The 21,791-nt window shown below is 33.8% G+C and overlaps 1 protein-coding gene and 1 long non-coding RNA gene across 2 annotated transcripts; one reads left to right on the plus strand and one right to left on the minus strand.

Moving 5' to 3' along the window:
- Nucleotides 1-1,526: 1,526 nt before the first annotated feature.
- Nucleotides 1,527-11,600, plus strand: LOC134689627 (uncharacterized). The gene is made up of 3 exons (XR_010101880.1): nt 1,527-1,753; nt 7,451-7,550; nt 11,477-11,600. It is a non-coding gene; the product is annotated as an uncharacterized LOC134689627 (long non-coding RNA).
- Nucleotides 11,601-18,841: 7,241 nt separating this feature from the next.
- LOC134689901 (uncharacterized) lies at nt 18,842-19,597 on the minus strand. Its single transcript, XM_063549868.1, has one exon. It carries the CDS (start codon nt 19,595-19,597, stop codon nt 18,842-18,844), a length of 756 nt encoding a protein of 251 aa, XP_063405938.1.
- Nucleotides 19,598-21,791: the final 2,194 nt, after the last annotated feature.

The following is a 21,791-nucleotide window of genomic DNA, read 5'->3' on the forward strand; positions in this document are numbered from 1 at the left end:
GCACCATCTGAGATAAAGAGGGACTAAAGATACCAGAGGAACAGTCAAACTCGTTGATCGAAAATAAACTGACAACGACATGGTTTAAAAAATAAAAGACAAACAGACACACAAAAGTACACAAAATACAACATAGAAAACTAAAGACTAAGCAACACGAACCCCACAAAAAACTAGGGCTGATCTTAGGTGCCCAGGAAGGTTAAGCATATCCTGCTCCACACGTGGAACCCGTCGTGTTGCTAGTGTTATTACAACTCTGGTAAATAGTCTAATTCGACGATCATGAATTCAAATTTATAAGTGCTTTACAAACAGGAAATTCGAATGGAAGGATGTTGTCTTGTTAAATTGACGATGTACTAGTATGGTTCTTAAATTCCAGGCCACTCGTTACTATGCTTTAAATGTTATAGTTCCCTTGTTAGTAATGTTAGCCATAAATAATGTGTTTCCCCTTTCTTTATTTTTCCTGTTGATTCTTTTTTTTTCTGTTTTTGCGACATTCACACTCTTATTGTTGAGTCCTGAATAAGCATTTTTTGGTGTTTTTTTTTAATATTTTTTCAAATACTCTTATAAATTCAATATAAGAGTTAATTGAGTTTTCAATTAATCTTTGACTTTAAAGTTTTATGTGTCCCCTCAATCTCGTTTGCCAAACAAGTATCTGTTAGATGTGCATGATGCGTTTCAATCAGTTATTGCAATACCAAATTTTAAAGAGGAACTAGCTGTAAAATTCATGATCGTCGATTTGACTCAAAATTCTCATATTTGATATGTAACAAACATAACCGTCCACCCAAATTAACATTAGTTTGAAAACAAACAGTTACCAATGCATGTTCTCGATAATGTATATCAGAATTTCGTGTGTATTTTAGTCTAGACGCCAACTATCGAGATGACCTCCGAAGAATATCGATGGTCAGATAAACCGACATAAATATAAACAATAAAAATAAAAATTGATAACGACCTCGTGCAAATGGATTTTGTAACAAGGTCTGTTCGATTTTATGTTAAAGATTAAAAGAAAGTTAATTATCGTTTTTACCTGTATAATACTATTTTTTTTTTGTGGATCTAATCAGTCAACGCAATGGTTCACTGTTGTTTCACTTGAAATTTTCCCATTCTTTTCCTTTTATTCATGCCTGCGTAACCAATCTTTAGATAATGGGTTAAATTTAAGTTCGCACGAATACGAATTCAATGAGATCGAATGGCGATGTGATTTGCTTATTTTGACAAAATTGAACCAAATTGGCTGCTAAAAACTAAATATTATTTCAGTATTCACTTTTATTAATGATTTAACCAAACAAAATCAAATTTATTGTTTTTTTTTATGTCTCGTAGCTAGCGCCCCTTTAAAAACAGCACACCATTAAGTATTGATAACGGCAGGCGGGCAGTTTGTTTTTATAAAGAAAAACAGTGGATACATTTTTTTGATACACTCGACATTTTGAACGGATTACATGGTTTAATACATAAATACTTTTAAAAAAAGAGCCACATGTGGGCTGATTTGGTCAGACTTAATGACACATGCATGAATGGTTTTTCAAATTAAACTAGTTAACGTGAGTAACAAAAGAAGTAAATATATATTTAGACAGAGAAGAAGATAATTTTGTAAATGATGGGTGTTTTGTTGAAACTTGCATGTGTCGTGTTTGTTTTGTCCATGCTCGCTTCTGTTGTGGACGCGGCTCCGAGGAAATAAGGAAGAAAACAAAACCCGGTAAGATTAAGAATAATATTGTACATGTTCATTGAATAATAACTTTACAAATTAATCAATCATTTTTTCAGCTTATAATGTAGTTATCTGAAAGTTATAATTTGTTACTTACAGGTAATGTTAACAGTTAATTTTCATTTTTATTTCACGTTTCGTTTTTCTATGTTTCTTTCAATTTTCCAACCTTACAGTTTTGTTTGTTTAATGAGGTGTACTTTATATTTTATGTTATTTCTATTTTTTATGTCACAAGCTGTATTTTAGATTTAATTACTACAATAATGAAGATATAGCTTATAACAATCAATCACAAGAAGAACAACAATGGATTTCTCTTTAAAGTTATTCTGTATGGGTATCACGTAATATATAATTACAATAAATATCAGTTTTAATAAATTTAGTGATACATGTTTATTATATCAAATATCTAATAAACTTTTATTAATAAGAAGAAACATAAATAATCAAGATGGAAAGAGTGTTAAATAATGTGCTGCAAATTGCATTGCTAAAATATTTCCTCATTCTAATTTCAAATAATTATAGATTTCTTGTTGGTCGTGTCTACCTTTTATTTCTTTAAAATACCAGAGCGTCAGACTCATAGATTGAAAATAAACTGACAACGCCATGGCTAAAAATAAAAAAAGACAAACAGACAAATTATAGTACAGAAGACACAACATAGAAAACTAAAGACTAAGCAACACGAACCCCACCAAAAACTGGGGGTGATCTCAGGTGCTCCGTATGGGGAATCAGATCCTGTTCCAAATGCGGCACCCGTCGTGCTGCTTATGACATTACAAATCCGGTTATAAGTCTTATTCGGTAGGACACATTCGTGAAAAGGGAAGGGTATTGAAGTTACGACATAAGGAACATATCCGATATCACTCTGTGAAACGGTTATCCCATAACGGTCAACCAACTCGTGACGGCGTCCGTAAAATTTACGAAGGGATGATTTCAACTTCAACATTTGGAACTCTTCAATAAAACCCTTTTTTGAACTATCAGCTGATCCGGAAGTGAACATTTTAGCGGAACAAGTCGAACGTTTTAGTGCCAAAGTATTACCCATTTTAGCGCAAGATTTTTTTTACCCATTTTAGCGAAAAATTAAATTATCAATGCCCATGGCCACTTCAGCTGAAGATAAAATTATCTATGATATTTTTAGGGTAGGCTCATCTAATTTGTTATACGAAAAGAATACATTCAGCCCATACTAAGAAAAAGGTAAAGCTTTCGACATTTCCTATCAAGTTCATTGAGGCATAAACTTCTATCTTATTTTTTTTATCCATCTACAACATATCCATTTTGGTTTGGAGGATATGTTCTCTATAACAATGAAATCAAGAAAGCATTTGCATTCATAAGATCAATCCCGGGTTAAACGTTTTCGTACAAAACATTAACCAATGAAATAATCATGTCAGTTTCAATCGCAGCAATGTGTGAACGACTCCAATTACTTAGATATTGGATTCTAAACAAATACAAAATATTCCGTAATTTTTACCGTTATGATGAAGATTGTTCGTATGTGCTTGTATGATTCTAAAGGGTCATTTCAATCTCAAATGGGCAGTTGAAATGTTGTTTTTTTTTTTATATAAAAGGCGTAAATATTAGCTACTGTAGAAAACATCAACTAGATTAGTACTATCAACATTATGTGTCAAGTAAAATGATATATAGTGCATAACTACAAAGCCACGTTCAATATGAATATTGTGTCTTCTTTCGACCGTTGTCAAAGAACTTGGCGGCGGGGTTCCGTCTTCGTTGTTTGGGATGTACAAGTACGCAGACACGTCCGGTCAGAATAGAGACGTGTGAAAAGAGTGAAATATTAAAAACAACACGTTATTAATTTCTTGCGTCCGAAGCGCTTTTCTGGATTTACCTTCATCAGGAACGCTCAAAGCCAAACATTTGAAATCCGAAGATGTATAAGTACCGAAACCGTTGAAGAGCTGTATGTCAAAAAATACCAAAAATAATAGCCAAATTCATCTAAAGCCAACTTTGCCTGAGGGAGTTGAAACCTTAGTTTCATAATAATTTATAAATTCATAAACGGACAATTTTAGTAAAGTTTGTTAAATCATGTCAATACCGAAATACTGACTACCGAGCTGATGATACCCTCGAGGACTGATAGTCCACCAGCAGAGGTATCGACCCAGTGATGTAAAATATTAAAAACAACACGTTATTAATTTCTTGCGTCCGAAGCGCTTTTCTGGATTTACCTTCATCAGGAACGCTCAAAGCCAAACATTTGAAATCCGAAGATGTATAAGTACCGAAACCGTTGAAGAGCTGTATGTCAAAAAATACCAAAAATAATAGCCAAATTCATCTAAAGCCAACTTTGCCTGAGGGAGTTGAAACCTTAGTTTCTTAATAATTTATCAATTCGTGAAACGCTGTTTACATGTTAAGAACGCAGTCAGCAACTTTATTGGGAGTCCGTACGTGGCCTATTGCAATGAAAAATATCAGTTCTGATCCAAGATACTCTCCTTTTCCAATGTTACTCTTAATAATCACGACCTTCATCCATAAAGCTTCTGTTAATGGCCTATCTACTGTATGTTTTGTGTATTTGTTCTCCATTATATGACTGATATATTTGCCAATGGACGTGAAACAACCAACAGTCAATCATTTATTCAAAATGAATAGTTCAGATATCTTATAACTAACGGCCGTGCGGTGACCTATAGTTATGTCTGTGTTATTTTGTCCCTTGCGGAGAGTTGTCTCATTGGCTAATATATCACATCTTCTTTTTTTATAATTAGATTGGAACTCTGATATTCAACGTTCTGCGTGACGTGTTATAATCTTTTCACCACAGGCCTTTGGTTAGGTCGTCAGATAATATAATAACGATATAGATGATAATACAAATCTTCAGTGTTAAACCGCAATAATTTAGGTACATAGACTGATAATAATAGCAACTGAAATCTTAATAACAAAAACTCCAAAACGGCAGTTTCAAACTGCGGAAAAGTTTTTACCAATTTTTTGCTGGAGCAAAATTTTCACCTTATGATTTATTGTCTTTGTTACATTTGTACCACAATTTATTCATTGTCATGTTTAGAATCATACAATCTCTTCTTTAGATAGGATGCAGAATATCTATTACTAATAGAATCCGCTCACTATATATATATATATATATATGCATATTTGTCCAGAATATACATTGTTCTGCCCCACCTGCGATAGTAGAAGGGCATTATGTTTTCTGGTCTGTGCGTCCGTCCGTTCGTTCGTCTGTTCGTTCGTTCGTTCGCTCGTCTGCTTTACCGGTCTTTCGTCTGTTAGTTCGTTCGTTCGTTCGTCTGTTCGTCCGTTCGTCCGTCTGTCCCGCTTCAGGTTAAAGTTTTTGGTCAAGGTAAATTTTGATAACTAGGTACACATGTTCCCACTGATATGATCTTTCTAATTTTATTGTCAAATTAGATTTTTATCCCAGTTTCACGGTCCACTGAATATTGAAAATGATAGTGCGAGATGGGCATCCGTGTACTATGGAAGTTTTTGTTTAGCTTAAAATCTGTTTAAGTGACCAGTGTGTTAAGAAACCGATGTCCTTGTGCGTTTGTTTGTTTTCTTATGGTTTATTTCAATCTGAAATGTGCAGAGAAAGGGTTTTTTAGTTTTTTTTTTAGTTTTGATGCTAGATACAGGGATACACATAATACGTCATGTATAATGATATACGCTATACACATAATACGTCATGTATAATGATATACGCTATACACATAATACGTCATGTATAATGATATACGCTATACACATAATACGTCATGTATAATGATATACGCTATACACATAATACGTCATGTATAATGATATACGCTATACACATAATACGTCAGTTTTTGGTCAAGGTAGTTTTGATAACTAGGTACACATAATCCCACTGATATGATCTTTCTATTTTTTTTGTCAAATTAGATTTTTATCCCAGTTTCACGGTCCACTGAATATTGAAAATGATAGTGCGAGATGGGCATCCGTGTACTATGGACATTTTTGTTTTTGTTTAGCTTAAAATCTGTTTAAGTTACTAGTGTGTAAAGAAACCGATGTCATTGTGCGTTTGTTTGTTTTCTTATGGTTTATTTCAATCTGAAATGTGCAGTGAAAGTTTTGTTTAGTTTTTTTTTAGTTTTGATGCTAGATACAGGGATACACATAATACGTCATGTATAATGATATACGCTATACACATAATACGTCATGTATAATGATATACGCTATACACATAATACATCAGTTTTTGGTCAAGGTAGTTTTTGATAACTAGGTACACATGTTCCCACTGATATGATCTTTCTAATTTTATTGTCAAATTAGATTTTTATCCCAGTTTCACGGTCCGATGAATATTGAAAATGATAGTGCGAGATGGGCATCCGTGTACTATGGACATTTTTGTTTTTGTTTAGCTTAAAATCTGTTTAAGTGACTAGTGTGTTAAGAAACCGATGTCCTTGTGCGTTTGTTTGTTTTCTTATGGTTTATTTCAATCTGAAATGTGCAGTGAAAGTTTTTTTTAGTTTTTTTTTTAGTTTTGATGCTAGATACAGGGATACACATAATATGTCATGTATAATGATATACGCTATACACATAATACGTCATGTATAATGATACACGCTATACACATAATACGTCATGTAAAATGATATATAGCGTATAACTACAAAGCCACGTTAAACATGAATATCTCTTAAGAGACATAAAAATAAAAATACGGTCACTTTTGTCTTCTTTCGACCTGTTGTAAAACTGCTTTCAAAGAAGGGGTCCCGTCTTTGCTGTTCGTGATATACAAGTACGCAGCCACGTCCGGTCTAAAAAGAAAAGTGTAAAAAGAGTGTCAATCTCTTTGCATGATAATAACACAGTCAACAACTTTATTAGGAGTCCGTATGTGGCCTGTTGCAATGAAAAATATCAGTCCTGATCCAAAATACGTTCCTTTTCCAGTGTTACTCTTAATTACCACGACCTTCATCTCTGATGCCTCTGTTAATGGCCTACCTACTACTATATGTTTTGTTTATTTGTTCTCCATTATATGACTGAAATATTTGCAAATGGACGTGAAGCAACCAACAGTCAATCATTTATTTAATATGAATAGTTCAGATATATTTTAACTAAAGTTTTATATTGGGACTCTGACATTCAGTTGTTTAAACAAATTGCACGAGGTTGATAAAGATAAATCATTAGAAATGATAAAATACTTGTGTGATTAAACAGTTTAAATCGTTCCGCGCGAATAGTTATAATGTTTTAACCACAGGCATTTGGTTAGGTCATCAGATGATATATATAATAGCGATATAGATGATAATACAAATCTTCAGTGTTAAACCTTTAAAATTAAGGTATATAGACTTATTAAAAAAAAACTACTAGTATATACAATTGCGAATGGAAATGGGGAATGTGTCAAAGAGACAACAACCCGACCAGAGAAAAAAACAACAGCAGCAGGTCACCAACAGGTCTTCCATGTAGCGAGAAATTCCCGCACCCGGAGGCTATTGATATGAATGTTAACTTTTAAATGATGCTAGATTCCTGTAAGTTAATCAAAATAATGTACTACAATGAAACATAAATCTATGTAAATATTTACAGGTATTAACACCGAGACAAACAAAAACTCTTGAGAAAATGTTTATGATGTATGGTAGAAGTTTTGATTTTGAGAGAAAGCATGATATCAAAGGAAGTAACTGTAAGTATTAATGGTATAACTAATAGCATATACAGTATTATGAGATATGACCAATGCCGGTACTGTACAGGAGATTTCACCAATGTCGGTACTGTACAAGATATATCATCAATGTCAGTAGTGTACAAGAGATATCACCAATGTCAGTACTATTCAAGATATATATCCTAATATCGGTACTGTACATGAGATATCACCAATGTCAGTACCGTATCGGGGAAAGTACAGTACTGACATTGGTGATATCTCCTGTTACATATAGATATCATTAGTTGGTTCGGGACTATTTGACTGCGCATAATTTCACGCATGAACTACAAAAGTATTTGTCGTAAATGCAATATATTTTTTTTAATATTTTGATTGATTAGAAACGTTAAATCATTGTAGTTATGTGACTAATAGAATATTTCATTATTATCCGTATTTGTTAAAGTATCAAAATGACATTTCACACATTTTCCAGCCAAAATTTTGATTTAAAGGCAACATATTTTTTTTCCTTATCGGTGACATACGTTTTTTATTTGCTTATCCTTTGAAGCTATATTTCAGCTTTTTATATTAAAGTTTTGGACCAAGTGGCTCAGAACGTTTTTTTTTTTAATCTGATAAATATATGTCAATACCTTTTTCTTCCCTATCATTTCATTGAAAAATGGTCCCTTTTACATACCTGTTTATAAGTAAAACTTTGAGCTTAAATGGTCCGTGAACTCCAATTTTGTTTTGACCAATTTGATTCATTTTCTGTAAAGAATAAAATAACAAAAATACAGCACTTCTGAAAGAAACTTCAAATAGCCACCTTAATTCGTTCTGTACAAGAGTTATCACCAATGTCGTTCTGTACAAGATATATCACCAATGTCGTTCTGTACAAGATATACCACCAATGGCTGTACTGTACAGGATATATCATCAATTGCTGTACTGTTCAGGAGATATCAACAATGTCGTTCTGTACAAGATATATCACCAATGTCGTTTTGTACAAGAGATATCACCAGTTGCTGTACTTAACAATATACATCACCAATTTCAGTATTGTACCATAGATATAACCAATGTCGGTACTTTACACGAGATGTCACCAAGGTCGGTACTGTACTGGAGATATCACAAATGTCGGTTCTGTACATGAGATATCATCAATGTCGGTACTGTACAGTAGGTATCATCAATGTCAATACTGAACAGGAGATATCACCAATGTAGGTATTGTACAAGAGATATCACCAATGTCGGTTCTGTACAGGAGATATCATCAATGTCGGAACTGCACCGCAGATATCACAAATGCCGTAATGTAAAGGAGATATAACCAATGTGAGTACTGTACAAGGGGAGATTACCAATGTCAGTACTGTAGAAGAGATATCACCAATGTCAGTACTGTAAAAGATATATCACCAATGTCAGTACTATATATAAGATATGACTAATGTCAGTACTGTTCAAGAGATATCACCAATGTCGGTATTGTACAGGAGTTATCACCAATGGCGGTACTATACAAGATATACCACAGGATATATCAGCTCTGTCGTTATTGTACAGGAGACATCACCAATACCGGTACTATACAGGAGATATCACAAATATCAGTACTGTACAGGACATATCATCAATTTCAGTACTGTACATAAGATATCACTAATGCCAGTAATGTTCAAGAAATACCATCAATGTCAGTACTGTACGTGTACGAGAGATATCACCAATATTGTACTGCACTGGAGATAACATCAATGTCGGTACTGTACAGGAGGTATAACCAATGTCAATACTGTACAGGAGATATCATCAATGTCGGTACTGTACAGGAGGTATCATCAATGTTTATACTGTACAGGAGATATCACCAATGTTGATATTGTACAAGAGATATCACCAATGCCGGTACTGTACAGGAGATATCATCAATGTCGGTACTGTACAGGAGGTATCATCAATGTCAATACTGTACAGGAGATATCACCAATGTCGGTATTGTACAAGAGATATCACCAATGTCGGTACTGTACAGGATATATCATCAATGTCGGAACTGCACCGCAGATATCACAAATGCCGTAATGTACAGGAGATATAACCAATGTGAGTACTGTACAAGGGGAGGTCACCAATGTCAGTACTGTAGAATAGATATCACCGATGTCAGTACTGTAAAAGATATATCACCAATGTCAGTACTATACATGATATATCACTAATGTCAGTACTGTTCAAGAGATATCACCAATGTCGGTATTGTACAGGAGTTATCACCAATGGTGGTACTATACAAGATATACCACATGATATATCAGCTCTGTCGTTATTGTACATGAGATATCACCAATACCGGTACTATACAGGAGATATCACCAATATCAGTACTGTACAGGACATATCACCAATGTCAGTACTGTACATAAGATATCACTAATGTCAGTACTGTTCAAGAAATACCATCAATGTCAGTACTGTACGGGAGATATCACCAATGTCGGTATTGTACAGGAGTTATCACCAATGTTGTACTGTACAGGAGATATCACCAATTTCATAACTGTGCAGGAGTTATCACTAATGCTGTACTGTACAGGATATATCACCAATGTCGGCACTGTACAAGACATATCACCAATGTCGGTACTGTACCGAAGTGATCACCAAAGTCAGTACGTAGTACATGTCCGTCTGTTTACTTTATCTGGAAGCTTTGCGATATTGGAGACTTGATTTGGATATCAGTAAAAACTAACTTTTGTTTAATTGCATGAAACAACTATGAACATGTATGCTTCTTTACAAATTTTTTTTTGGAAGACTGTATTGCTTTCTTTGTGAGTTCTAGCTACATTTTTCATCAGGTTGCTTTTGTAGTGATGTAACGTCAGTGTCCCCTTTTACTCATGTCTTCCTGGATAATCTAAACACTAGTAATTAACAATCCTTTTTCTTCTTATTTTAAATAAGGTGAGCACAAGATTCTAATTTTGTGGCAATCAGATTCCATTTAAGAATTTAGTTTTTAAAAATATAGACGTTAAAGATTAGAAGCAAAGACAAATAATATGATTGGTTAGATTTTAATAGTATTTAACAACTATGCTATAGTTTGAGTAAGGTACAAAACATGTAATACTTTTATCCGGGTTTGTAATAACATGATCACCACAACGGGTACCACATGTGAAGCAGGAGCTGCTTACCCTTTCGAAAATCAGTTTTGAGTGGGGTTTGTGTCGTTTAGTGTTCATTTGTATATGTTGTGTTGTGTGTACTATCGTTTGTTTGGTTTTTTTTTCATGTATAACCATGACCTTGTCAGTTTATGTTTAATCTATGAATTTGAATGTCCCTCTGTATCTTTTAAAACTTAACCAGCATACCCGGAACACTAGAAAGTTTTGGATTATATATGGGGTCTCACGATGAGTGATTGACTCAAAGAATGTTTCTGATGAATCCATATAGATGTACGAAGATGTGGAATGAATGCCAATGACACAGCTCTCCATCCAAGGCATTATTAGTAAAAGTAAACGTACGGCCTTGAATACGGAGCCTTAACTCACACCGAATAGCAAGATATATAACGCCCTAAAAATTACCACATATGTCAATTATAAAGATATTGGCAGTTATAGTATATATTACTCAATAACGAACAAATTAATGCAAAAAAAAAAGGACCCGTTTGACAATGAAATGCATGAAACAACATATCAAATATTAATAAATGTTAATAGATTTGTCCATCCAAAAATATTTGGAGGAAGTGGGGGGAGTAAAGTTTCATTATTCCCTCTCTAAGTCCACCACTGTGTAGATATGTACATTTCCCCTTATTAAAGAAACTACATGCTGTACTATTCTGTATTTCAACATTAACTCAGTTTTGTATCTGTTAATTGTATTTTTTTTTCTTTTCACAGATCTGTGTGCCATTGCCAAATCATGTGATTCCCAGAGAAAAAGAGATGTAAAATAAATGAACAGTATGACAAAGCTTCAGTAATACTTACCAATTACATATATATATTGAACAAATTTTCTCAAATTAAGCATAATTTGACTATTTTTAAAATAAATTAATATTAAAAACTTGTAGTTTTGTCAATGGGTTTTGTCTCAAGGGTGTCCTGGATTACTTCAGGGGGTTAAGAAATGCTAAAAATTTCTTGTAAATCAGCGTATGCGCAACCAAAAGTGACAGAATAATCAGAAATGATGGCGGCCACTGAACAGCAGAAGCAGAAAATACCAATTTCTACGGAAATGAACGAACAGAACTTATAGTATACGGTTGTTACGGATTTAACGTATTAAAAGATTGTAATTAACGTACGCTCAAAATAGAAATACGATGTGAAATGAATGCCAATGAGATAACTCTCCACTAGAAATCAATTATCGTATAAATATCTGCAATTATAGGTAACCGTACGGTATTCAACAAGGAGCAACATCCATTACAGTAGGGCCTACTAATTAATAAAGTGTGTTGTAAAAGGCCCCAGCATGACCACAAGCTTATGCATCTTTATCATGCATAACATTTCCGCCTTTAAGGAGGTAGACCTACTTGAAGTGAAATAACTCTCAAAATCATCAGTATGTTTGTGTCAACCATTTTCATTAATATAAACTAAGCTTCTTTGTTACATAGATTACTTTCAATCTGGTTCAGGCAAATGCTAAAAATAAATTGATAAAACTTTACTTTTACAAACCATCTCTGATTGAAAGATTTGTCCCCTGAACCCAAGGCCTACCATTTTAAACGTGCGATTTACACTGTGGTAAGAAACGATCGGCTTATGGGATATAAACTCTAAGCCGGGAATGTCACAATATATACCCTGTCTTAGACCTAAATAACATATAATGTAGGGGGAGGGTAATATAAAATAAATCTATAACCCCGCCCCATTTTTATGCCTGCCCAAAGTCAGCAGCCTCTGGCCTTTGCTAGTCTTGTATGCTTTTTAAAATTAGTTCATTTAGATATTCGGAGTTTAGTATGACGTCCATCATCACAGGACTATAACTATTTTTTTGTTTAGGGGTCAGCTGAAGCACGACTCCGAGTGCTCGCTGTATTGAAGACCCATTGGTGGCCTTTGTCAGTTTTTTGCTCTTTGGTTGGGTTATTGTTTTTTTGACACATTCCTCATTTCCATTCTCAATTATATATGAAGTTTAGACACCATGACCTCATCAGATACATATTTTTTATAAGATTGATAAAATGCAACAAGAACAAGAATGAGTGCATTGACGTTTAACACTGTAACATACAAAGTGAGGAGCCTGTAAATCCGTGGTTGTCGTTTGTTGCCGTGTAACATATTTGTTGTCGTTCATTGTTTTGTTCGTTAATAAGAGTCAGTGAAAATAAGATTTCTCGTTTGAATGGTATTACAATTGTCATTTCGGTGGTTTTTTTTAGCTGACTAGTATGCGGTATGGTTTTTGCTCATTGTTGAAGGCCGTTAGGTGTATTAATTTCTGTGTCATTTTGGTCTCTTGTGAAGTATTGTCCCGTTTGCTACAGACCAAAGTCAGTATACATTTCAGTTTGTGACACATTTAAAAAGGACACTTCACTACAACAACGGCAAGCATGATGTCACAAATCTTTATTCTGATTGGACGAAACTATAGAATAAAAAAAAAGAAAAAAAGATATTATGCTACAATTAAAGGAAAAAATTACGGATATAAACGAAATTATTAAGATAAATAAAAATAAGTTCGAGTAAAGAAGGTGTCATTACCACCACTGTCAAATTCGTTAGATTTGGCAAAATTCGCCTTTATTACAGAAGTAAGTAAATATCAATGACAGTTCCATTTGATAGGTGTCATAAGTTTAGAATTATGATCAAGTGAAACAAAAAAACGTTTAAACAAGGTAAAATAATTCAAATCAAATTTCGAATGAGGGGGAGGGGGGGGGGGGAGGGGTCTTTCTAAAGATTTTGGAAAATAATCTGCTAGCCTAAAAAGAACTAACAAAATAACCTATGACAGAAATTGACGTATATTCTTCCTCAAAATTGCAGGAAATTATGATTTTTAAAATTGACAAAAACTATCCAAGCAACAGGCAAAATCGAAAGATCTCCAAAAAAATAATATATGTCGTGTACATGTTATTATTTTGTACATGTTATTGCTTGTTAAAAAAATGGAAAATATCAAATAAAATCTTCTAATTATTCAGTATTCACTAGTGAAAGATAAAGAGATACTTTAAGTTATGTAAAGGAAACCAATATAAAAAAGAAGATGTGGTATGATTGCCAATGAGACAACTGTCCACAAGAGACCAAAATGACACAGCCATTAACAACTATAGGTCACTGTACGGCCTTCAACAATGAGCAAAGCCCATACCGCATAAACAGCCAGAGTAAAACATGACCTTGTGCAATGACAAGTTGCAGATATCGACAGATTGTAGTTTAGTTAAAAAAAGATAGCACTTGAAAAAAATTCTTAAGATGGCATGATGAATTGAATATACATGTAGCAGGAATTACATTCATAAACTCATTTTCAAAGGAGACAAAATAATTTATCATTGTAAAGTTGACAAACTATACCCTGTGATTAGAACAGCACACTCTGGAGGAATACAAATAAATAATTATAAGGAGTTAAAAACCACAAATTGCCAATATAACAAATGTATAAGCAGAAAAATTATCCAGATTTTCACTCATATGTGTGAATATTTTGAAAAAGGTCGTAGTCAAATAAAATTCAAAGATATTACTGTCAGGTAGACAAAGTTGATTATCAAATATGTATTGCCATATAAACTTTAAACATTAAGTTTGTGACATATAAAATAATAAACAATATAACTATATTTCACATATATATGTATATATAAACACAATCATCCATTTACAGTAACTATTCCAGTGTCCCCTGTCCTCAGTTCTAATGACCTTTTGATGTAGGACCCCAATGTATTTACTTGTGATGATGTTGATGGATTGAGTATGGAAATCAACTTTTCTTCATCAGATAAATCTTAAACAGAAAAAATAAAATCCAAGTTGTTAAAAAAAAATACTTCTTAGTTCCGTATTTAATTTACAATCTAATATAAAATGTTTTTCGTTTTTAATGTTTTACATTTAAGGCATAATCTCTACACTCTAGGAATATTAGTATGTCTGCCTTTTTCTATATCTAAATTATGGTCACTTATTCTTAGTTTTGTTATTAATTTTCTATAATAAAGTTTGATGTTCTTAAATAGTGTTCAAAACATAAATTTTGTTTAAGATTCTTATATAAATAAAGTTTACTTTTTTCATCTATGTTTTATATCTTATCCTGTATCAAATTGTCAAAGAAGTTTTTAGAGCTTGTTTTTATATAAACTTTAAATGACTTATTTATTTTTTTGTCTGAACTAGTATTTTGTTGAATTTGTGCTATATCTAAATTCAGTTCACTTAAAATATTTTTAACATAGATAAACCAGGAGTATACTCCTTCCGAGTCTAAGTTTTTACTAAGCATGTAAGCTTCTTTAAAAGGAGGATTTAATTTACAGCATTCAAACCTCTTTAAATATAATAAAGATTTTTGTGTTTTAATATTAAATTCTATAGGAAGTCTCCCCAATTCAGCTCTAGTTGCAAGATTAGATGTTTTCAATCATATACTATCAGGATCACTGTACCAAATTCAGTGGACTGCGCTCGTAAAAGACAGAAGTGGCCTACCAACTCGCTGACATTGTTTTTTACTTTTTGCAGCTCCACCTATCCTTTATGGTGTTAATTGAAGGAAATTTATTCTTTGGCTATAACTTTAATTTATGTATGATAAACCACTTGCACCTCAACGTGATCGTGAAAATATAGAACGCTGACTTAAAGAGTATGATGATTACATGAACACAGTAGAACAACTGACACTGATCTAAATGATTAAGAATTGTGTAATTTCATAAAAAAAGAAACACACACAAAAAAACAAGTAAATAACAGAGAACAATTGAATATTTCCCTCTATTGAAAAATAATAATAAATCAAAAGTCACTTTGCACCAGTAGTCCGTATTTTAGTGGCACCTGGTTGTTCAACACAATATGCCCAAAGTGTCATGTTTGCTGAAGTTATTTATTGTTTACTTAAAAATAAAGAAATAAAACTAAAAGATAGCGAGTTGGACAAGTTATTATCTTTTTCCCATCAAAACCTGTACTGGTAATTACTTTTACAATTATACCTGTAAAAAAATGATCACGAGATGTAACAAAATGGATCTTAATATAAATTTAATGATAATAAGAAAACAATAAACTTGTGGCCAAGATGTTATGACACAAACACAAGGTGTCAATACTCGTTTGTACACCAGATCTATATTTCGACAATATATGTCACTCCAGTGATGTTAGGGATCGAAACGGTATATATTTGGAAGGCCAAGTAATTTATCCTCAATTTCAGATAGACACTTGAATTTAAAGAGTCAATATAGGATGAACTGATCATATAAACCGGAGGGAAACTATGATACAAGCCAAAACGAAAAAAATATAATCTAGTCTAAATTGAAAACTACGTTCAAACCTATGATTGCATTGGATAAAAACCGCTTTTTTTATACGTGTGCATTTACAAAAATCGTTGTAGAAGGTGTAACACCACTAATTCGGGCTCGGCCAGAGAAAGCCCATACCAGAAAGTAGTACATATTTAACACAAAATAGTTCCTACGCATGAGTGTAACTTTCAAAATATATAGAATATTTAGATATTTTTGGCATCAAATGAAAGCTGAAGGACTGGTGATATTGTAAAACACTTAAATTTTGAATATAAAAAAAACTGCACCAAATTTTAAACAGAGGGTACATTTAGTCTGTTTGTCAGATCTGAAGTACCTGTTTTGGTACATCCAAGTTACGGGAACCAGTTCTTTCTTATATGCAATTAAAGGTATGTTGATTTTTTTCAGTACAAAATACCATAAAGTGTTGCTTTGACATGCAATGATTGCCACTTTATTTGAACTTAAAATGAAAGAGGTGTGCCTGCTTGAAATGGAGGAATTTAACATAGAAAGCAATGGGACCATGAACTAGTGGTGTGTTGAATAATCTAAGTAAATCATGCGTTGTGTTTTCTATACGTTTAATCGTTGTGATAGGTAATGCCTATACTATCACGTCACACAGTATAGCGTTATGGTAACAACGTTACCATAACGTAATGTTAGTACTTCGCGTATTTTCCGAAATTCTGGGGGCCGACAAAAGTGAAATATGTAACGACAATTATACAAAATGTAAAATTCACAATACAGATAAATAATTTAAAATTAATATCCATCTCAAATAAAATAATCTAGTTCCTTAACCTTGACTGAACACAATTACAGTTTATCTTTTAGTCAATTCATGGATGTTCCTTCTAGCACACACGGTAATTTCAGGCTGAGCTGTAAATTTCTTTCATTATAAGTTTATGTCCTGTATCTATGTGGCTTCTTGACTCCACCAGTTGAGGGTGTGTTCGTTCGGGCGGTCTTGGTAGATAGTCACTTCCTTGGATGTTTTCCTCAAAGGGTCTTCTTTTGGTAACGATCATACCTGAAGGTACATCATCTTGATGGTTATGTTTCTGAGACAACCTTTCTGTGGAATTGCCTTTCTCCTTATCAATAGTTGTGTTCTTGTGTGCGATGACGTTTACAAGAACTGTTGATGGCTGGTTGATGTTTCTATTGATCGGTCCCGATAATAGATATCCGATCTTTGACTGAACAGCGGTGGGTTCGTTTCCTCTAATTACTTTGTCCTCGAGAATGTCCCAATAGTGGTCGGCGCCTATGAGAAAGTCAATTACGAAACGTTCTGTACTTTGCATAGACTGTGCAAGTTTAAGTTCTCTTAAGTGTGGCAAGCTGCTTGTAGTCAGGGAAATATTGTTCTTTATTGGGACGGCAATTTCTGGAACAATGAGTGTATTAATATGCACCTTTTCTCCTGTGTCGGTCTGTAGTTGTATTGTTGCAGTGTCTAAGTTACGAACTTTCTGAGATAAATCTCCGAACGCAGACAGTTGAATGCTTACTTTTTCTGTGGGTTTTATTTCTAATTGATCAGCTAGTTTCTGAGTTATAAAAGAACACTGTGCTCCCTCGTCAAATAAGATGTTACATTCTACTTCTTGGTCGTTATATACAACTGGTGCAATTGCTGTTTCAGGAGAATGTTGTGATTCTGTTGTGATGAATACATTACTCTAGTCTCGTTTGTTGTTTCAACTTTGTTTACTGATGACTGTTGTGTTGTATGCTCCGGTGTCGTACCTGTATACCATGTAGGAATTATAGATATCCAAAACCTTAACATTGCTACAAGAACTATTAATAAACAGCTGCGCCACGATCACATTCTACGCCCGTCGTCTTGTGAAAAAACTAGAGGCTCTCAAGAGCCTGTGTCGCTCACCTGTTACTGTATTTACTGATGTCGGTCATCTTGGTTGGTAGGTTGGGTCATTAGACACTTTTTTAATAGATACCCTAGTTATGATTGTGGCCAAGTTTGGTTAAAAATGGCCCATAGTTTTAGAAAAGAAATTTTTGTACAAGTTACAAAAATGACGAAAAGTTGTTCAATATTGACTATAAAGGGCAATAACTCCTTAAGGGGTCCTCGGAATTACCTCTTTGCCTCTACATATGCTAGTATGATGCATTCCATTACACTTTTTACATCGTTTAGTAGACTTGCATGCGGCCACTCGGTGTGACCCTAAACAGTTAAAGCATAACTGTTTCTGTTTTACGGTTTGATTTCTAGCGTTTGCGTCTGTTACTTCAGAGCACTCCGTCGGATAGTGCTCACCTGAACAGAAAATACATGTACGTGTATTTGTCTTCTGATGTGTGTCTGTGAATTTGCTCTTGTATGAATGTGATTGCGTACCCATGAAAAATGCAGTAGCGTACAATCTGTCTGAATCTGTGACTCCTTCTCCAGCTTCGAGTATGTCGATCTCTTTAGTTATAGATTTGCGTAAATTATCTAATATCAAATTATCTCTTCCGTTTTCTCTTGCAATATTCTTTCTTATGTCAATCGGTAACTTGTCCAAAACTACTGGTACCAAAAGCGAACCATACATCTCTGGTGTTTGATCAAGTGACTTTAATCCTCGTACGTATGATTCTAATCTGTCTCCGTAAGATCTCAAACTAAAAGCATCATTTGTCGGTGCGGGTAAATTCATGAGTGCTTTCATGTAAGCATGTATCAGTTTGCTAGGCTGTCCGAACCGATCTCTGAGAAGGTCGACTGTGTTTCGTAGTTACCATTTGTCAAAGCGAATCCCTCTACTGTTTGCGCGGCGCTTCTCTCCAGCTGGGCTTTCAGATAATTAAACTTTTGGATTGGCGTTAATGTGTCGTTGTCGTGTATCGATGACTCGAAACAATCCCAAAATGTCTGCCACTTGATAATATCTCCATTAAAATAGGGTAAGTCTAACTTTGGAAGCCTATGGTAATTAGATTTTGAAGATCTCGGTTCTGACTGGACTTGAAACATGACATTCTCTGACGGACGGGTATGCACTGCAGGGGCGTGAATTGAATACTGCTGGTTCATAGAATCTATAGCACATGTGTTCATATTAACTCTAGCTTCGGGTGTGAAATTATATGCGTCAGGGTTAAGTATGCTCGTTGAAGGACCAACAGTATCTTGCGAAATTATATTTGTTTCAAAGGACTTAATGAATTTCCGAATTTGTCTAATTTTGCAATCAAGTTCGTACATATACTCATCTGAGTCGGTGATTTCCTGCTCCATATTTTCCTCCGATGTCTGTTCCAAAAGTCTGTTATTCAGGTCAATCAATGTTTTCTGTTTCTGCGTGACAGCATCATCAAGGGCTTTCACTTCGTCAACTTCTGTGTTTGTTTTTGACTTTAACTCGTCGAATTTCACCAGAAGCTTCGTGACGGCTCCTTTGTGTCCAGCACGAACTGACTTCAGCTTTGAATCCATATATATCAAAAGGTTACGGTACCATTAAATGTTGAATAATCTAAGTAAATCATGCGTTGTGTGTTTCTATACGTTTAATCGTTGTGATAGCTAATGCCTATAATATCACGTCACACAGTATAGCGTTATGGTAACAACGTTACCATAACGTAATGTTAGTACTTCGCGTATTTTCCGACATGGTGTACATCCAGAAGGGTCTAAATATAGCACAAACAACATTTTCCAAAAGACCAAAAAATTTGAAAAAAAATATTTAAATCAAAACGCATTTGACTAACAGGTCGACCAGTTTAAGTTTTTAAACCCTGCTTACTGCCATTGGCGACTGCCAAAAAAAATTGATTACGAAATGTAACAAAATGGATCTTAATATAAATTTAATGATAATCAGAAAACAATAAACTTGTGGCCAAGATGTTATGACACAAACACAAGGTGTCACTATTTTTTTGTACACCAGATCTAGATTTCGACAATATATGTCTCTTCAGTAATGTTATGGATCGAAACGGTATTTGGAAGGCCATATAATTTACCCTCAATTTCAGATAGACTCTTGAATTCTAAGAGTCAATATAGGATGAACAGATCATATACACCGGAGGGAAGATATGATACAAGCCCAAACGAAAACATATAAACAAGTCTAAATTGAAAACTTCGTTCAAACCTATGATTGGGTTGAATAAAAGCCGCAATTTTTATACGTGTGCATATAAAACAAATTTCGTTGTAGAACTATATATAAGTCATTGTACGGTCTTCAACAATGAGCAAAGCCCATACCGCATAGTCAATTAAAAAAAACATATTAACTATTTAATGATTTCAATACAAATTATATATTACATGTATATGTTCCTTTTTATAGTGATTAAGATATTAACACAGCTGAACCCCTATTTTTGACATTTATACATATTCTGTCTGTTTGTTTTGATCACATATCGTTGCCTATATAATGGAATTTTACGATACTTTCATAGAATTGAGATGTTTAGCTAGCTATAAAAACAGGTTGAATCCACCATTTTTACATGACCAGCGGAATGGTGTAAGCTAGAACTGATTCGACCCTATATATGCGGACGTCTTAAGCGACCGGTATCGATTTGTTATCTTCAAGAATGAAACTTCATTAATTTGAGTATTTTTTATCTGCGTATTGGAGATTGCATAACAGCTGGATTTACAAATATTTATTTTTAAGTTTTACTTAATTTTAAATTTAAAATGGGCTAGAAAAATCATCATAGATAGTTACAAATGTCTAGGGAAGAAAAACTTAAGTGTATGATTGCAAAACATAAGTAAATCATTGCACTTCATAATGAAAAATCCATGTTTACAGCAGTAATATAATAAAAACGTCGCAAAAATTACCAAATTATGCGGATGTTTTTTTCTCTATAGCTTCATTCTGATTTCGAAAACTATAAACCTCCCAGTAAAATGAGAAGGCCATACATGTTGTAGATCTAACTATTAAAGCTGATCTGGATTTAAAAAAATGTGTGCCCACTCAATATAGTTGACCTATTGCTTATAGACCAAAACACAAAAACTTCACACAGAGCAATGAACCATGAAAAGGAGGACAAGGTCATAGTAACCAAACTAGAAATACACCTAACAATCATTCAACAGGCTAAATAAAGTTGACATGTTGCGTTAAGATTTTACGAAAAAGACTTAACCATGTAAAATACAAACTTATGGATGAAAATGAGGTCAAGGTCAATTCGAAAATATAATCAACATATTGATTACAGACCAAAACGTAAACAACTTAACACTGAGCAATTAACCATGAACATGAAATCAAGGTCAAATAAAACCGGCGAAACTGACATGTTCATTATAAAATATTTACTTATACCAAATTAAGGTGATCTATTGCATACTGTATGACGGAGGACACAACCTGAAAAAGTTAAATGTCACCACTGATCCATAAAAGTTAGGTCAAGGTCAGATGACAGCTTACAGTTTACAATGTACATGTTACGATCATTCCATACACCAAAAACGGTTGACTTATTGCATACAGTATAATACAAACAGACCAAATCTCAAAATCATAAAAAAGCTACCAGGTCTTCCACTTTCTCAAATAAAAGCTTTTAAGAAGTTAGTTAACGCTGTCGCCGCCTAATGACTTTTCCTATGTCGAGCTTGCTGTCGACAGAAG

The sequence above is a fragment of the Mytilus trossulus genome, chromosome 11, assembly GCF_036588685.1.
Source record: "Mytilus trossulus isolate FHL-02 chromosome 11, PNRI_Mtr1.1.1.hap1, whole genome shotgun sequence".
NCBI classification, from domain to species: Eukaryota; Metazoa; Mollusca; class Bivalvia; order Mytilida; family Mytilidae; genus Mytilus; species Mytilus trossulus.

Excerpts from the sequence above, each read along its gene's own strand:
- LOC134689901 (XM_063549868.1), bottom strand. The coding sequence starts at position 19,597 with ATGGATTCAAAGCTGAAGTCAGTTCGTGCTGGACACAAAGGAGCCGTC.